The 18,815-nt window shown below is 35.8% G+C and overlaps 1 protein-coding gene across 3 annotated transcripts in view; it reads right to left on the reverse strand.

Moving 5' to 3' along the window:
* Window positions 1-18,815, reverse strand: part of SLC35F1 (solute carrier family 35 member F1) — a 394,338-nt gene that overhangs the window by 145,319 nt on the left and 230,204 nt on the right. For all 3 annotated transcript variants that reach the window (XR_014311866.1, XM_082730957.1, XM_082730956.1), the window contains exon 2: window positions 2,158-2,333. Coding sequence is in view for 2 of the 3 variants with exons in the window: in XM_082730956.1 (XP_082587082.1) it covers window positions 2,158-2,333 (176 nt within the window). In the remaining variant the exon portion in view is untranslated. The remainder of the gene's footprint in view (window positions 1-2,157; window positions 2,334-18,815) is intronic.

Consider the following 18,815-nt stretch of genomic DNA (forward strand, 5'->3'; position numbering starts at 1 on the left):
TTAGAAACTGATTCTCTCTATCAACTGGATGGGATAAACAGAATTTCCTCAGGTGCCCTTCAGTCTTTTTTCCAGAGGCTCCAAATTCCTTGTCCTAGTTTTTGGCCTCTTGCCAAGGGTGCTTCTCCCTGGTCCACTCTCCCCACCCAATCCAGAATCACATTGTCTTGATTTCATTGCTGTGCCTCACTAGACCTCGCCCCACGGCTGGTTTCTTATTCAGGATTTTAAAATTCAAGCAAAATCCCTTCTTTCTGTTCAAAAGTATCTTCTTTTCCTCCTCCTGCCTCCCCTAGATCCCATATGGAGTTACAGGGACTCCCAGGAGGCCTGTGACCTTGGTCTGGGGTGAGCCTTCCAGCAACTAGTTCTACAGCCTAGAGCAGGTTCCTGACACAGGTGAAACACTGATTTCCTAACTTATAAAATTTTGGATGATAATACTTATTTCCTTTGACTGAAGGAATAATAGAGATAACTTACATACATAGTGTCTAGCACATTATAGAGTTTTGACAAAAGGTATCATTATAATCTTTTACTATATGTAGTTTTCTAAGCTTTTCTGACTGTAAAATTTTGTTTCTTAGAGTGACAGTTTTATATTTTTCCTCATGAAGTTTTTGTTAAATCTCTGGATTCCTGGAAAGTAAGATGAACAAGAACCTCCAAGACTAGTTACAATTCACCATCTCTTACCTAGACGATTTCATTCTAAAAATCATGAGAAGATAAATTCACCATATTCTTGTGAATTTCGTGGGTTTTCTTTTTTGCATTAGTAGTGTGCAAACCGTTAGCTTCCAGATCACACTGAGGAAATATAGCTGAGACTCAACATCTAGAATTTTCGTAGCCTGAGTTTTAGTTGAAATTTTATTCTTAAATTTATTACGTCTATTGTAGTTTTAAAACAAATCACCAATAATACAGTTTTTTTTGAGAAGTAAATAAAATTAGCTTTTCCAATACTTAAAAAAATTCCAAAGTTAAACTGGAATTCAGTCCCAGCTGAATAAAATCTAGTATTGGCCACATTGTTATGATTAAGCAATATTATTCTGGATGGCCATTTATATAAAGCATAAAAATGAAATATTTGATATGGTTCTTATAACAGTTTCAAAAAGTATGATTATTAGGCTTGATGAATAAAGCTATTCACATATCCTTATTTATTATAAGGTGTATAATTGTCTTTGAACCTATTAATGATTATTTCTCAATGCTTATTTCACAGTGAACAGCTTCTAGGGGGTGAATTGTTGGCCAGAGGAAAGAGGATTTACACCAGATTCAGTGTTACAGTCATAAGGTTCTGAATTACATTCTCTAGAGATACCCCCCCCCAAAATATTTCAACTTCAGGCCAATTAAAAAGTTGTGTGGTTGTGTGTGTGTGTTTAAAGATTTTACTTATTTATTTGATAGACAGAGATCACAAGTAGGCAGAGAGGCAGGCAGAAAGAGAGGGGGAAGCAGGCTCCCTGCTGACCAGATGCAGGGCTCCATCCCAGGGTCCCGGGATCATGACCTGAGCCAAAGGCAGAGGCTTTAACCCACTGAGCCATCCTGGTTTTTCTTGCTTTGATTGTTGGAGGACTTGTTTTTATTGTTTTAGCTATTTTAAATTTAGACAGAATATCTCCTCTGCCCATTTGTGGTAGTTTCTTTCCTTTCTTTCCCCCTTTATTATTAATAGAGTTGTTCGTGTTTACTATTTTTATGTTTCTTGTGACAGCTTCTCAAGGAACATACATTTATCTGTTTTTCCCTTGGATTTCTCAGGACGGGCGTGAGTGAGGACAGCTGCATCAGGCCATTCCAGCTTCCAGGGAAGCACTCTATTTAGATTCACGGAGGGGTATGAGGAACGTTAACAGAAATTCAGATAGTGAGCAATTGTACATTTTGCCTATACATGCATTTCCCACTTCCCTCTGAATTCACACAATTTCTGCTTCTTTGTGATTTATTCATTCATTCTGTTTGCTTTATTACTATAAAATAGAAAAGTGAGATTTGAGGTTCTGAATTGGCTTATAATGCTGTAAATGAAAAAAGTTAATTTAGTCATGGCTCATCATTCTTCTAGATGTTTGTAAAAAAAGAAATTGAGCTATATTCCAAGCTACATATGGGTTTTTGCATGCTTACCTTGTCTGACAGCTAGTGTGGTGGTATAGACCAAGAAGAGAAGGATGTAATTGAGGAAACTCTGGAAGACTGGTGTATTGGCATGGAAATCTTCTGACAGGTACTTGCTGGTCAAGCCAATTCCACAAATAAGAAGGGATAACACCTGGCCCAGAGCCACAGAGATTAACATCTCCCTGAAAAGTAAAGAGAAACAGCAAACATCAGCAGGAAGTCCATTAAAACAGTAACAGTTAAAATTTACTAAGCATTTGTGCCATTCACTAGGCTAAGTGTAATAAATAGTATTTATTATTGCCCATCACAATGATCCTACAAAAGATGTACAATTTTTAGTGAGGTTTTACAGAGGTGGAAAAAAAAAAAAAAACAACCAAGTTTAGAGGGGTTGAGGAAGTTGCTCACTGTCACATAACTAGGAAATGGCAAAGCTGGGATTTGAGACTGAATGCCAAGGCATTCTGGAGCCTGTGGGGGGAAATTACCATCATCCCTGATGCCCACCATTGCATTCACTAAATGTTCAGAAACCCGAGAGAGCATTTGCACCCTGACAAAGAGGCATCTCATTGTAACCTTATATCAATAAAGAGAGACTCTTGTTTATAGACTGAAATTTTGGATCCAGGAACCCCTGAAAATCCAAAAGGACCATCTCCCTCCCATTCCCAGATTTTGGATCTTCTTTTGCTCTAGTAATCACTAATAAGCACTAGTCTCTTTTTTCCTTTACACAAGTTACAATTGATTGCATATTAAGCCTGTTATTCATGAAGGAAACTTAGTTACCGAGGTGGTACAATAAAACTTTTCACATCGTGTAAATATTTTCTGTGGCTTTTTCATAGGCATTGTAGACCACTGTAGTAAAAGCAAGAGTCAAGGGGTTCACTTTGCATAGAAATAAAGTGCCCATATGGATTTTACCATCATATAAATCTGCACAATCTGACTCAGGAAAAGCTCCTAGAAATACAAAGCAGGCTTCTGCCTTCCCCAAAAGTCCCATCTGACTTCCCTGGTTTATTTATAGAAACAGTAATGTAAAATAAGCAAGGAGTAGTGTTTTTAAATAAAAAAGCACTGGTCAGAAAATTTGCAATATTACATATTTCCTCCCCCACAGCAGATGTGAATCCATCTTTCTGAAAGGGGCAAAGAGTTCTGGGTAGATACCTCTGTGGTGTCTTGCCAAAGAAAGAAAGAAAGAAAGAATGGAAGGGAAGAAGGAAGGAAGGAAGGAAAGAAAATAAAGAAAGAAAGAAATTAATTTAAAGACACCCATCAAATTTTCATCATTCCATTCGTTTCCATGAGGAGGAAAATATTGGTAAGGCATGAGAGCCCATAGAAGGTTTTACTTCCTGAGGTTAACCTGGAGCATGCTGGTAGAGGCTTCCCACTGGTTGTCCTGTTCCCAAACACTGGCCCTGACCTCCCCCACTCCACAATTCAATCTTTTATAAGGAATCAAAGACATATTTTTAAACATGTCTAAAATGTCAGTCTGTTGCTTAAAATCCTATAATGGTACCTTTCAAAGTGCAGTGATCTGTAAGGCCTGTGATACATCCTCTATAAGGATGGCTGCCAACATTTCCTCCTATCCCTCCGCATTCATGCTGGTCCTCTCAAAGGGAGGTGGGATCTATTTCTTCTTTTCTAACGTGCTTATCTTGTGACTTACTTTGACCAACAGAATGTAAGGGAAAGGATGTCATGTGACTTCTGGGCTAATCCATAAGAAGTTCTGCTGCTTCCAGTTTTTGCTCTCTTCAGATACAGCTTCCATGTAAAGAACCTAGGCTATTAGAGCTTGAGAGACCAGGTGAAGAGAAAAAGAGAGAGCCAGCCAACGCCACCCCAGCTGAAGCACGAACCCTCTGAGGCTGGATCCTCCCGCCCCAGCGAAGCAGTACCAGCCTGTGCCACATGGAGCGCAGATGAGCCATTGCCAGAGATAACTGCCCAACTGGAGAATTGCTAGAAACAATCAATGGCTGTTGTTTTAGGGCATGAAATTCACAGTAGTTAGTTATGGAGCAACAGGTAACTGAAATCAAGGCCCCAAATGCCCCCCTCCACTCTTACTACCTCTGGGGCTTTACCTCCTGCTTTCCCCATGAAGCCAGAGCTCCAGTCCTACAGAGCTACCTACATATCAACAGTGAGTTGTGGTCTTCCTCGCTGGCATTATTGTGTTACCACTGTTTCCAGAATGTTCATCTTGCCTTTATCAGTCTGCCTCCTGTTCATCTTTCAGGTTTGGCTTATATGTTACCCCCTTTAAGAAGTATTACCTGTCCTCCCTTCGCTGGAATGTTTCTCCTTAACTTCTACATCACTGCATTTTTTAAAAAATTTAATTAATTAATTTATTTATAGATTTATTATTTTCTAATTTTATTTATTTCTTAAAATTTATTTGATTTTATTATTTATTTATTTGCAATATTTATTTATTTGATTTTATTTATTTATTATTTATTTATATTATAATTTTATTATCACAAGTAGGCAGAGAAACAGGCAGAGAGAGAGGAGGAAGCAGGCTCCCTGCTGGGCAGAGAGCCTGATGCGGGGCTCGATCCCAGGACCCTGGGATCATGATATATCACTGTATTATAATTACTGATTTTACCCCTTTTTTCCCCTCTGCCAGACTGTGAAGTCTGCATGATGTTCTTCACCATATCTGTAGCTGGGCAATACCATTCAGAAGAAGAACATGAAGGGATTCAAAGACAGTGCAGAGATAGGCCTTAGGCAACCCTGAACAGTTTTACTGATTAAAAAAAGAAAGGCAAAGGTCAAGAGAAGCACCAGAAATATTCTAGAATTATTTTAAAGGTTTTTAAGCCAGCCTAACACCAGTATGATATCCACTAACAAAAATCATGATAAGGAGTTGGTTTTAGTGCAAAGATAAATATTTTTGGTATATTGAATTTGAGCCACCAGATGAATGTCCAGATGATCCAGCAATATTAGAAACAAGAGATAACAGTTGGATAGGGAGGTCAGCCAGGAGACAAATATGCAGAAGTTACACACCTGAGAATGTCTAAAGTACTAGAAATGGATGATATCACCAAGGAAGGGAGAATAAAAGAGAGAGTAAGAGGGGCTAGGTAAAATCCTTGAGAAATCTGCAGACTGGGGTTAGGGGAGAAAGAAGAGGCACATCATTGGAGTCAGAAGTAGTTAGAAGGCCAAGGGGAAAACCAGGACAGTTCTTGCTATCAGAGAAACCAAGGAAGCAGAGACTTTCATGGAGGAGGTAGTTGTAGTATTGAAAGTTGCTTAGAGGGTAGAGAGAATGAGGACTGATGGAAGTTAATTTGTAGTCACTCCTAGCCTTTGAAGGACCAGTTTTGGCAGAGTGGAGAGTACCAGGGCAATACTGGTATCATGGAAACCAAGGGAACAGAGAATTTACAGAGGGAATAGTTAGTTGTGACTAAGTAGACAGGAAGTGGTAAGATATAAAAGTGTTGACTTTGAAGAATTTTGAAGAATTCAAAGAATTCTTTGAAGGAGTTTGAGCTAGTCACCACAAAACACAATAATTATGATAATAGTTAAAATAATAATGTATAAAATGATTTAAAAATTTAATTTAGCATGGATTCATGATTATCTTTTCACTAGGTCACTCTTGATTACTTGCATAATAACTTACATCCTTAAGTGGAAGAGAAATGAGAAGAGTTACAACTAATTGGCTGCTCCCAGTGCTGAGTGCATCCACTGGAGAAAACAGGGTATGGAGTAGGTCTCCTTGGGAAAAGGAGGTTAAAAACTGCCATGATGTGGTAATTCCTACAGCTGCTTGAATTACAACCCTGGCATTCAAAACCTTGGCAATATCCTGTGCATTTCCTGAACAAAATCAAGCCACCAGAAATGACTGGTTACTTATGTAATAGAAAAAAATTTTAGTTCTTCTGACATATATGTACTGCTATACTATAAAACAGCCATCTGCATGTCAGGCACTATATATGCAAAGATGAGTAAGACACAGTCCTTGTCATTGAAGAGATACTAACCAAGATTTTAGGGCTGAGTTCCCAAATAACTTATTACACAGTGAGGCCAGTTAATGAGAAATAACAAAAATAATTCATATTTAGTAAATTCTCACCCAAGTCCTGGGCTTAGCTTTATCTATACATTCTTCTTTAATCCTCATAATAACTGAATGAGGTAGGTAGTACTTTTGTATTTATTTCTCATAGAAATGTGCTGACAATGGGCACATTCTGAAAGCTTATGGTAGAATGAATCCACTTAATCCAGGTATTAATTTACTCCTTAAGAGTTTTTAAAATACAGTATTGGTTATGTCAGCATTTGAATTAATGACCTTTTAAAATCAAAGGGACTAAAGCAGCAGTCTCTTAATATAGAATGATAACTGGAAGATCAAAATATTTAGAAACCTGTTTTATAAAAATTTTATATTTATCTATCTACTGCATATATCATTCTACATTCACAGTATACATTTTTACTAATTTGTACTATATAAATGCATAAATAAATATGTAGATTTAAAAAAAAGATTTTATTTATTTATTTGACAGAGATCACAAGTAGTCAGAGAGATAGGCAGAGAGAGGGGTGGGGAAGCAGGCTCCCTGCCAAGCAGAGAGCCCCATGCAGGGCTCGATCCAGGGACCCTGAGATCATGACCTGAGCTGAAGGCAGAGGCTTTAACCCACTGAGCCACCCAGGAGTTTCTAGATATTTAGATGTTTTATGGATACACACATATATACTATAAATCAAATTAATAAAATTATCTCAAGAAGCATTTTTTATGATCTAATAAATGTCAGTTATTATACTAGACACAGAATAATATGGTGAATAAACATCTTAAGGAACTCAGTTTCAAGTAGGAATGGGGCTTGCTACATAACTGCATATCCTAGTGAAAATGTGGAGTCCTTTGTTCAAAAAGCAGGCACAAATGTAATTATAGGTACACACAGAGTTCTCTCCTTCTCAACTTGTTTTTTTTCTTGTCACTTTTTCACCCCTTTCACCCATTTCTCCCAATCCCCAATCCTCACAGCTCTGACAATGACCAATCTGTTCTATTTATCTATGTGCTTTAATAAGAAAAAAAATTCCACATATAAGAAAGATAATGCAGTATTTGTCTAACTTAATCCACTTAGCATAATGCCCTTAAGATCCATCTCTGTGTCACAAACTACCATATACACACCATAATTTCTGTATCCACTCACCAATTGATGGACCATGGTTGTTTCTGTATCTTGGCCATTGCAAATAACATTGCAAAGAACATGAACCTGTCCAACAAACATGAACAATCCTTTCTAGTTATCTAGTTTTTCTTTTCTTCAGATAAATACCCAGAAGGGGAACTGTTGGGTTACAAGGTAGTTCTATTTTTAATTTTTTTTTAAACCTCCATACTGTTTTCCACAGTGGCTGTACCAATTTACATTCCAACCAACAGTGCACAAGGGTTTCCTCTTTTCCACATCCTTCCCAACATTTATTTCTTGTTTTTTTTTTTTTTTAAATAATAAGCGTTCTAACAGGTGTGAGGTGATACCTCATTGCGGTTTTGAATTGCATTTCCCTAATAATTAATGATACTGAACATCGTTTCATGTACCTGTTGGACATCTATATGTCTTTGGAAAAATATCTATTTTGATCCTCTGTCTTTTTAAAATTGGATTGTTTATATTTCTGCCATTGAGGTCTTTTATTTGTTTTGCTGTTGTTGTTGTTTTGCCATTGAGTTTTATGAGTTCTTTATATATTTTGGATATTAGCCCCTTAACAAATACACAATTTGTAAACATTTTCTCCCATTCAGTAGATTATTTTTCATTTTATTGATAGCTTTCTTTGCTGTGCAGAAGCTTTTTAGTATGATGTAGTCTCACTTCTTTTTGCTTTTGCTGCTTCTGCTTTTGGTGTCAGATTGAAAAAAATCATCATGAAGACCCATATGAGGGAGCTAATTGCTTATGTTTTCTTCTAGGAGTTTTATGGCTTCAGGTTTTATGTTCAAGTTTTTAATGGATTTTGAGTTAATTTTTGTATAAAAAAATTAAATAAAAAAATTAAATTAAATTTTATTCTTTTGAATGCGGCTATCCAATTTCCCCAATCCCTTCCCATTTATTGAAGAGACTATCCTTTTCCCATTGTATATTCTTGGTTCCTTTGTTGTAAGTTAATTGACCATATATATGTTTGTTTATTCTGGTCCATTGATCTATGTATTTGTCTTTATGCCAACATTATACTGTGTTTATTACTATACCTTTGTAATAAAGTTTGAAAACAGGAAGCATGATATGCCTCTAGCTTTGTTCTTTCTCAAGATTGCTTTGGCTATTAGTTTTTGTTTTTATTTTTGTTTTTTTGTGGCTCTAAACGAATTTTCAAATTTGTCTTATTTCAGATTTTCAAATTACAAATAAATGTTCTATTTCTTTGAAAAGTGTCACTGTAATCTTGGAGAGAATGCACCAAATCTGTAGATTACCTTGGATTTGGATAGTATGAACATTTTAATAATACTGAATCTGCCAATCCAGAGCACAAAATATCTTTCCATTTATTTGTGTCTTCTTCAATTTCATTCAGGTCTTACATTTTTTAATACAGGTCTTTTACCTTCTTGGTTAAGTTTATTCCTAGGCATTTTATTGTTTTTGATGCAATTGTAAATGAGATTATTTTCTTTATTCTCTTACTGATGGTTTGTTATTAATATAAAGAAATGCAACAGATTTTTGTGTATTGATTTTGTAGCTTGCAGTTTTACTGAATTCATTTATTGTTTTTAATACTTTTTGGTACTTTTTAGTGTTTTCTATATATAATATCATGTCATCTGCAAATAGTGACAATCTACTTCTTCTTCTCTAATTCAGATTAATTTTATTTCTTTTCTTGTGTAATTACTTTGGCTAGGACTTCCAATACCATATTGAATGAAAGTGGTGAGAGTAGGCATTCTTGTCTTGTTCTTCATCTGGAGAAAATGCTTTTGCTTTTCACCACTGAGTATGATGTTAGCTGTGGGCTTGTCACATATAGCTTTTATTATGTTGAGGATACCCACTTTGTTGAGAGCTTTTATTATAAAAGGATGCTGAATTCTGTCAAATGTTTTTTCTGCATCTACTAAGATGATCATATGATTTTTCTCCTTCATTTTGTTAATGTGGTGTATCAAACTGACTGATTTGCTGATGTTGAGTCATCCCTGAATCCCTGAAATAAATCCCACTTGATCATGGTGTATCATCTTTTTAATGTATTGTTAAATCTTGTTTGCTAACATTTTGTAGAGGAATTTTGCATCTATATTAATAGGGATATTGGCCTTTTTTGTTTGTTTGTTTGTTTTGTTTCTTTTTCTTGTGATGTCCTTGTCTGGTTTGATATGAAGAAAATGCTGGCCTCATAAAATGAGTTTGGAAGAGTTCCCATATCCTCTGTTTTTTAAAAGAGCTTCAGCAAGGATTGGTTTAATTCTTCTTTGAATGTTTGATTTGATTTACCAGTGAGGCCATCTGGTCCTGGACTTTTGTTTGTTGGAAGGTTTTTGATTACTGATTCAATCTCCTTACTAATAACTGGCCTGTTCAGATTTTCTATTTCATCCTGATCCAGTCTTGATAGGTTGTATGTTTCTAGGAATTTGTCCAGTTTTCTAATTTGTCCAATTTCTTGGCATATAATTGTTTGCAGCAGTTTCTTATGATCCTCTGTATTTCTGTGATATCAGTTGTAAAACTACTTTCATGTCTAATTTTATTTATTTAAGCCCTCGGTCCTTTTTTCTTCATGAGTATAACTAAAGGCCCGTCAATTTTGTTTATCTTCTCAAAGAACCAACTCTTAGTTTCATTGATTTTCTCCATGGCCTTTTTAGTCTCTATTTCATTTATTTCTGTTCTAATCTTTATTTCCTTCATTTCCTTCAAGTTTGTTTGTTCTCTTTATGGTTCTTAAGGTGTAAAGTTGGGTTGTTTATATGAAAGTTTCCTTTTTTGAAATATTTTTTGAAAAGTTTTTCAAGGTAGACATATGCTACCATGAACTGCCTTCTTAGAACAGCTTTTCCTATATCCCACAAACTTTGGTATGTATGTTTCTGTTTTCATTTGCTTCAAGGTATTTTTTGCTTCTCTATTTCTCCATTGGTATACTGATTGCTCAGCAGCATCTTGTTTAATTTCCACAGATTTGTGAATTTTCCAGCTTTCTTCATATAGATAATTTCTAGTTTCATACTACTGTGGTCAGAAAAAACGCTTGATATGATTTCAATCCTCTGAAATTTATTAAGACTTGTTTTGTGGCCTAACATCACCTATCCTGAAAATGTTCTAATTGCACTGGAGAATAATGTGTATTCTGTCACTTTTGGATGGAATGTTCCATACATATAATTGTTAAGTTCATCTGATCTAATGTGTTAAGATAAATATTTTCTTTTTGATTTTCTCTCTGGATAATCTATCCATTGATGTAAGTGGGGTATTAAAATCTCCTACTATTATTGTACTGTTGTCCATTTCTCCCTTTAGGTCTATTAATTCTTTTTTTTTTTCAAGATTTTATTCACTTATTTGTCAGAGAGATAAAGAGAATACAGGCAGGCAGAGTGGCAGGCAGAGGCAGAGGGAGAAGCAGGCTCCTTGCAGAACAAGGAGCCCCTTGTAGGACTTGATCCCAGGACGCTGGGATCATGACCTGAGCCGAAAGCAGCCACTTAACCGACTGAGCCACACAGGCATCCCTAGGTCTATTAATTCTTGTTTTAAATATTTAGGTAATTCTATTTTGGGTGCATAAATATTTGTTTACAAATGCTATATCCTCTTGTTGAACTGACCACTTTATCATTGTGTATTCCATTTTGGGATCTTATTAGAATCTTTGGTTTAGATTCTATTTTGTCTAATAGAAGTATAGCTACTTCAGCTTTTTTTTGTGGTTTCCATTTGTATGGAATATTTTTTTCCATCTCTTCACTTTCAATCTGTGTATGTCCTTATATCTAAAGTGAGACCTTTATAGGCAACATAAAAATGGGTCTTGCTTTTTTATCTAATCAGCCACCCAATGTTTTTTGATTGGAGAATTAAGTCTATTTACATATAAAGTAATTGTTCTTTTTAAGATTTTATTTATTTATTTGACAGAGAGAGAGAGAGAGGTAAGTAGGCAGAGTGGCAGGCAGAGGAAGAGGGAGAGGGAGAAGCAGGCTCCCCCCTAAGCAGAGAGCCGAGGGCAGGGCTCGATCCCAGGACCTTGGGATCATGACCTGAGCCTAAGTGAAAACTTAACTGACTGAGCCACCCAGGTGTCCCTAAAATAATGATTGATAGGTACATGCTTTTTGCCATTTTGTTAATTGTTTACTGGATGTTTTTGCAGTTCACTGTTTCTTTCTTCTTCTCTTGCTCTCTTCCTTTGTGGTTTGATGACCTTCTGTGTGTGTTTGTATTCCTTTTTCTTTATCTTTTGTGTATTTACTATAGGTTTTTGCTTTGTGATTATCATAGGCTTACATAAAGCAGCTTATAATAAACATTACTCTTTTAGAGAGAATTAAATTTTTATAGGTAAGTAAATTGATGCTTAGATTAAGCAACCAGCTCAAGATCACAGAGCTAGCTTGGGGAAGAGTTTAGATGGCAACTAGGTTATATAATTCCAAATTCCAACTTCTTAATTAATTATGCTATACCACCATTATGCTGCAAAAAAACCCCTAAAACCAAAAACAACAAAAAAATTCTTTGCCCTCACGAAAGCACAGAGCACAGTGCTAGAAACCCCCAGTTGCTGGGTTCTAGAAGTATTGTGGAGATAGTAAAGGCAAAAAAAAGCCAGCCAGACTGACTTATGAAAATTCTTCCACCAAGACCCCTGTAGTTTATGCCTTTGAACAGGAAGTCAACACAGGCTTATTCTCTTTTTTTTTAGCCAAACAAAACAGCAAATCTGTAGTAATTAATTTTTGCTTTTAATTAGTGACCATGTCACTTAGCTGTTTTGATATTACTTGATACAATATGCAAATTATTGTTTTATCTGTCATACTAATAAAGATGACTTGTAAAGCAGGAAGGAATGGAAGGAGCCCTTTATCAGGTTAGTTCATGAGTTCTTTCCCAAATACAGAAAGCTAAATTCTGTAGCGATAGTAGTTTACACATCTGAGTTAAGTGACTAGAGTCAACAAAGCAAAAAAGTAAGTAAATTAAAAAAATATATATATAAAGAAACTTAAATGTTGACCTAGATAGCAAATTCTGCTAATTCTGCCTCCCCACCCCTGCCATTTTCCTCTCATCAAATTCTTTTTTGTTGTCTTTAAGCACTGGCCAAATCTTTTCTGTGATTTGTTTCACAGAGTGTCCTCTCCAACTCTCTCTTTTTTAGGATCTTTTCAGTTCACTTATTATTGCCTTATCACTCTGAACATTTTTTTGTTTTGTTTTGTTTTTGCATAAGTAACCACCACAATAGATCTGTGGTCCCTTCACCTAACTCTTCCTAATCTGAAGACCCATCTTCTTCAGAAAACCTTTTTTGGCTACTCCTTCTCCCCAAGGCTGAGTTAAGTGCCTTCATATGTGCGCTTCTATCTCTATTTGTACTCACCAAATTGCACAACTCATAGCTCCTGAAAAGAAGACAATGCATTCTATTAAATTTCTATGTTCCTTGTGCCTTCAGTATTGCTGGATTGAAAGGAAATAGATGCTCAATAAGTACAGAATGTATGAAGAAACATGTTTACAAGTGAACAAATATTTATAAATGAAAAAGGGCAAAGTCATAGAAGATTTGAAAGATGGCTGCTCACCTTACCTTAAAAAACTACTAGCTCTGAAAGACAAAATCCACCATATTTTTACTGTATTCCATCTTCCAGTTAGACACTGAGTTAATAAGCTATATTCTGTTGCCTTTCTGAACAAGCCTGGTAAGGTGCTATCTTACAAAAATGATGCTAAATATGGTCCTGGGTAGAATTCTGCACAGGGAGCTGCTGGTTATTCATGCAATATATAGAATAACACACCAGATGCATTCTAACATAGGAAACATAGGTTCTATAATTTTAGTAGCAGAAATTGAGAAGAGACTATGATACATACTTCCATCTTCTTTGTTTATGCATTTAAAAGGACATCCTATCCACTTTAAATTCAGAATGACTAGACAATGAAAAATGTATGAGTCTCAGGAAAAACAGTGCTGCTGGGAGCTGAATACCTATTATAATACAGCTTATATTCATAAAGACTGACATAACCATTACCACAAGCACTTTATTCTGTTAAAGAGAAAGACTTTAGAACCTTGTGAATAAACTTGTTACAAATTAGATATTCAAAATAATAAGATTTAAAATAAAACCTGAATTGAATCTTGTTTTCTACCCTCCGTTATAAGACTATATTCTTTTAAAAAGGTATGAAAAATTTCAACATAGAGTTATATAATCATATTGCTTTGTAATTCTTTGACATGAGAGTGAAACAATTATGTTATCATCTTGAATCAGAGCATATCAACCTTTCTGTAGAGACATCTTCATTCTGATAACTATTCTCAGGCAAGCCATGATAGATTTGGGTCAGCAGATGAATTCAGATATACATACACAGAGAACACTTAAGTAAACTCCCTTGACTAAAAACAATTTCACTTGAACATGGGAGAAACAGGTGTTCTATTATGTTCTTTAAAAGGCTCATGCTTACAGAAGTTAGGACATTGGCTTCTTGAAGCTCTTTGCTGAAAGGTTTTATAACATTAAGCATTAATTAGACTTCTACATAAGAAGAGCACTAGGCAAGAAGCAAATACACATATTCACAGATTTAATTCAAATTTTATATTCATGGAGTTTAATCTAATCTCTGGTTCTGTGGTATCATATTTTTGTTTTGTTTTGTTTTTTAGAGGAAACAAAGTATGCCACAAAAAGCCCTCCTCAGCAATATTTCAGGGAATCTATGAGGCACTAAGTGTAGGAGACATTTGAAACTCTAGTATGAGAGGATAGGTCAGAACTCTGCTGTAAATTGTATATTGTATATTTAAAGTGGCACAGTGTTGTATATCTAAAGTGGAATAGTGTAAAAGCACCAAATAGGCATTTAGAAGCTTCTGGCTCTTGAGTTCCACTAATTAAGCTCCATAATCTTGGGCATCTTCTACACTAGGCGTCAGTTCCTTCCTATACAAAGTAGTGAGTGGCTAAGATACCTCTTATGCTCTCCCTTCAAATCTTCTTGGTCTTACCTACCTCCAAGGTCTCTAGTCACTTATTCTAGCTCCAGTGGAGGCCCAACCAATTTTGCATAGACTACAAATAACATTATGTGGGCCAAACCCAGTGGCCCAAGGCCTCATGCTCATTCTGTACACCTTGTGCCTCCTACCCTGGGGATTCCACCATATGCTGAGGGTCAGACCTTGTGAGGATCTGCTTAGTGCCTGTTCTGGGAAGTGCAGGAGAATTACTGCCCTTTACCACTAGAGAACCCACAGCAGACAGATAAATTCTTCTTTCTTCCTCCCTTAGACAGACAGTCCTGAGAAGCAGTCACTTCTTCAGGTTCTCTGAAGAGGTCCTAGCTCACAAGATGCTCTGTTGGGTACTCCTTGTATTGTCTCTCCCTCCACCCCTTTCTTGTGCCTGCTCCTTGGGGCTGCAGACTTCAAAAGAAAGAAGGAAAGAAAGAAAGAAAGAAAGAAAGAAAGAAAGAAAGAAAGAAAGAAAGAAAGAAAGAAAGAAAGAAAAAAGTAAAGTAACAACACATAAAGCTCTGCTTTCTGGATAACTCAGGTTAAGATAATTAGTTTTAAATTTCCTTCTATTCCATATTCTGACTTACTCTTAGAAGATGCTGGTGTATAATCATCAACTCTCGAAATTGGTATCTTCGATCTTGAAGTCCATTCCTTCTGTGTATTTCATTAAACTCTTTTGGTAGTTGAGTTATCAGTAATGTTTGCTCATTTGTTATGTGCAAACTCTGTGAGTTATGGGATTAGTCACTAAGAAATCAATCAGTCAGTAGTACTTGCCAAGGCATGCTAAGTGCAGGTTATAAGAAAGGAATGTTTGGCCCCTGCCTCCCAGAAGCTTAGAGACATGGAATATAAATAAGTGAAACTATCTAAACAGAGAACATAAAAATACCAATATACTCAAGTAGGTATATAAAATTGCTTGAAGTTGTTGGGATAACTTTAACCTTAAAATGCGACAAAGCAAATCTGGAAGGGTTTCATGGAGAACAATGCATTAAGTCTTTTTGTTTGCTTTAAATAATGGAAGAGATGTAATTTGGAATTGAGAAATTGGCATGCCATCCCAGGTAACAGAATGCTGTGCTTTCTCGGAAGCAGAGCCGGACACATGGAATCACTTGGCTGATCAGTGAGAATAGCAACGATGGATAGTAAAGATGGGTGAATAGCAGAGGAACCTACAGCATGGGACAGAGTTTTAATTCAGGAGGAGTTGTTCTTTGGAATTTCTGAGCAAGAGAAATGAAGTAAGCTCTTGCTACAATGTCCCCACATTTCTCTGCTCATTTCCTTAGAACCAAATCTTGTTCTCTTTATGGGGAAAAAAATTCAGGAAGAGGCAAGATCGAAGAACCAGATCTCTTTGTGCGACATCCTCAAAGTCCATTAGCTTCATAGTACATCTACATCTGACCTGGGCATGCCAGACACACCTTTCATCCTAACATGGCAAAGCTTCGGTCTTGTAATGCTTGCTTCTTCAAATCACCAGCATGGCTTTCTATGCATCTCTCAATACCATTTGCTAACAGAAGAATCTGTTGTTGTCTGTTGCTACTTGTTTTTCTTGTGTTTTATAGCTATTTCTACAGTGATAAGAAGAATTTTTCCAGTAGTATAAAGATTTTGATCATTTATTTACTAATAAATAAGAAATACCAATCAAGGCTAAATAAACAATTACTACATTTAGTGGAATTTTTAAAAGTAATGGGCTGATGACTTTAACAGAACCCCCCACTAAAACTGTGAAAGTTATGTTCATGTTGTGGTTTAGTTTTTACTTTTTTGCTAACATTGTGTTGGGTAATATCTTAAGGCACAATTAACACTTAGAGTGAAGCCCATCTTTAATAAATGTGGACGAAAGTTCATATTTGAAATTATCTTATTGTCATTACAAATTTTGGTGTATCTTGTTGTTTCATATGATTAGATTTCATTGTGTTTGTTTTATTTTGCAATGTGGCTAATGAAGAAAGGTCAGAGAGAAGTTTCAATTGAGTAAATTTTTTCTTGTTATTTATTTCTGGCACATTTTGGCATTATCTTTGACTCTTAAGTTTTGTGTAGGAATCAGTTTGTGAAATTTAGTTACTGAGTATAATCATTAAATCCTTTAACTAGACCCACATAATCTAAGTGAAGTCATGGGGCTACTGTGAAACCCTTTGAAAGCAGAACATCTACTCTCTTGTCAAAGAATCTCATACCTTAAGTGAGCTGACTATCTAAAGAAGCCAGTCACAAGGGTGCCTGGGTAGCTCATTCAGTTAAGTGTCTACCTTTGGCTCAAGTCAGGATCCCAGGGATTGAGCCTCCTGCATTGGACTTCCTGCTCAGCAGGGAGCCTGTTTCTCCTTCTGTCCCTCACCCTGCTCTTGTGCTCTCTCACTCTCTCTCTCTCTCAAATAAATAAGTAAAATCTAAAAAAAAAAAAAAAAAAGGAAGAAGCCAGTTACAAAAGACAACATATTACATGACTCCTTTTATATAAAATGTCTAGAATAGGCAAATCTACAGAGACAGGAAGTAGAGGGCTGGTTGTTTAGGGCTGGGAGGATGGGGAGATAGGGAGGTTTTAGCTAAAGAGGACGGAATTTCTTTTTTGAGGTGATGAAATGTTCTAAAATTGACTATGCTGTTAGTTGCACATCTCTGTATATAAATACTGATATACTAAAAACCAATGAAATGTACACTTTAAATAAATGGATTGTATGGTATATGAATGATATCTCAGTAAAGCTGTTATTAAAAGAAAGAAAGAGAAAGAAGGAAAGGAAAGAGGAAGGAGTAAAATAGATAAGCAAAAAAGATAAAAGAAAAATAAAATTACACAACAGGTAAAAAAAATCCAAACATTTCATCTACAAATTGAGTGATTATGCCAGGGTCAATTTATACATTAATAACTTTCTTATATTTTTCTATATATAAAACAAAGATTTTTTTCTTTTAAATTATACATGGCAGTAAAGTTTTCTTCCTGGATCCCAGGGAATCATCTCACATTATCCCTTGAAATGTGTACTCTCATTTTTATTTACTTAAAAGATAAACTTTCAATCATTAGATTGGAAGGTAAGAACACTTGTCATTCTTCTCCAGAGAATGAACATGGTGTTGTAAAATAAGAACATGCTTTGAAAATGGATTTGGATCTTGCTTCTGCCACTAATCACTGAGACTCATTTTGTTCATCTATAAAGTGGGGATAATAATATATACCTCACAGGACTGTCATAAAGACTAAATGAGATAGGGGCACCTGGGTGGCTCAGTGGGTTAAGCCGCTGCCTTCGGCTCAGGTCATGATCTCAGGGTCCTGGGATCGAGTCCCGCATCAGGCTCTCTGCTCAGCAGGGAGCCTGCTTCCCTCTCTCTCTCTCTCTGCCTGCCTTTCTGACTATTTGTGATCTCTCTCTGTCAAATAAATAAATAAAATATTTAAAAAAAAAAAAAGACTAAATGAGATAGTTTTTTAAATGTCTCGGTACTACAGTAACTGGCTCAGGGTAAACGCCTAGAAGCATAGCTCTCACTACCTTTCGGTACATTTTAGAAGTACCCATAAATCATATTGACTACTGAAATCTATCTATAAGATTGCATTATACATTTAGGAAAAATTAGAGAAAATATTGTTAACATGCATTGTAAATTTATTTTCACAAGTTCTGACTAGTACTTGTACTCTCAAATTTGGAAAATTTAAAGGATTTCTGACCTTTAGAAATCAAGGAAGGTAAACAAAAAAGAAATGAGGAATATTTATTTATTTATTTATTTATGAAGTTTTTATTTATTTGCGAGAGAGTGAGAGAGAGTGTGAGAGGGGAAAGGGTCAGAGGGAGAAGCAGACGCCCTGCTAAGCAGAGAGCCGGATATAGGACTCCCAGATTATGACCTGGGCCAAAGGCAGTCACTTAACCAACTGTGCTACCGAGGTGCCCCCAAATGAGGAATATGTAAAGAGTCTTACCTGCCCTATTATGAAACTAACATCTTACTTTTTAATAGAGATTTCAACTTGACCTTCTCATACTTGCTAATAACATCTTCTTGGAGAATAGAAAAGAGATGATGATATTTTCAGGCCAACTGTGTTACTGATTTTTTTTTTCTTTTATGCATTTTTAAATGACTTCGACATTTTTCATTACAAAATGCTTTTAACTTTGTATTTTTAATTATGTTAGTGAACCCTGAGACCAAATGGCAAACATTTAACTTTAAAATCTACTGAATAAATAAAAACAAAGTGCACTGGTGATTCACTTTCTTTTAAAATAAAGACTCAT

This window comes from Mustela nivalis (assembly GCF_964662115.1).
Source record: "Mustela nivalis genome assembly, chromosome: 5".
In the NCBI taxonomy this organism is placed as follows: domain Eukaryota; kingdom Metazoa; phylum Chordata; class Mammalia; order Carnivora; family Mustelidae; genus Mustela; species Mustela nivalis.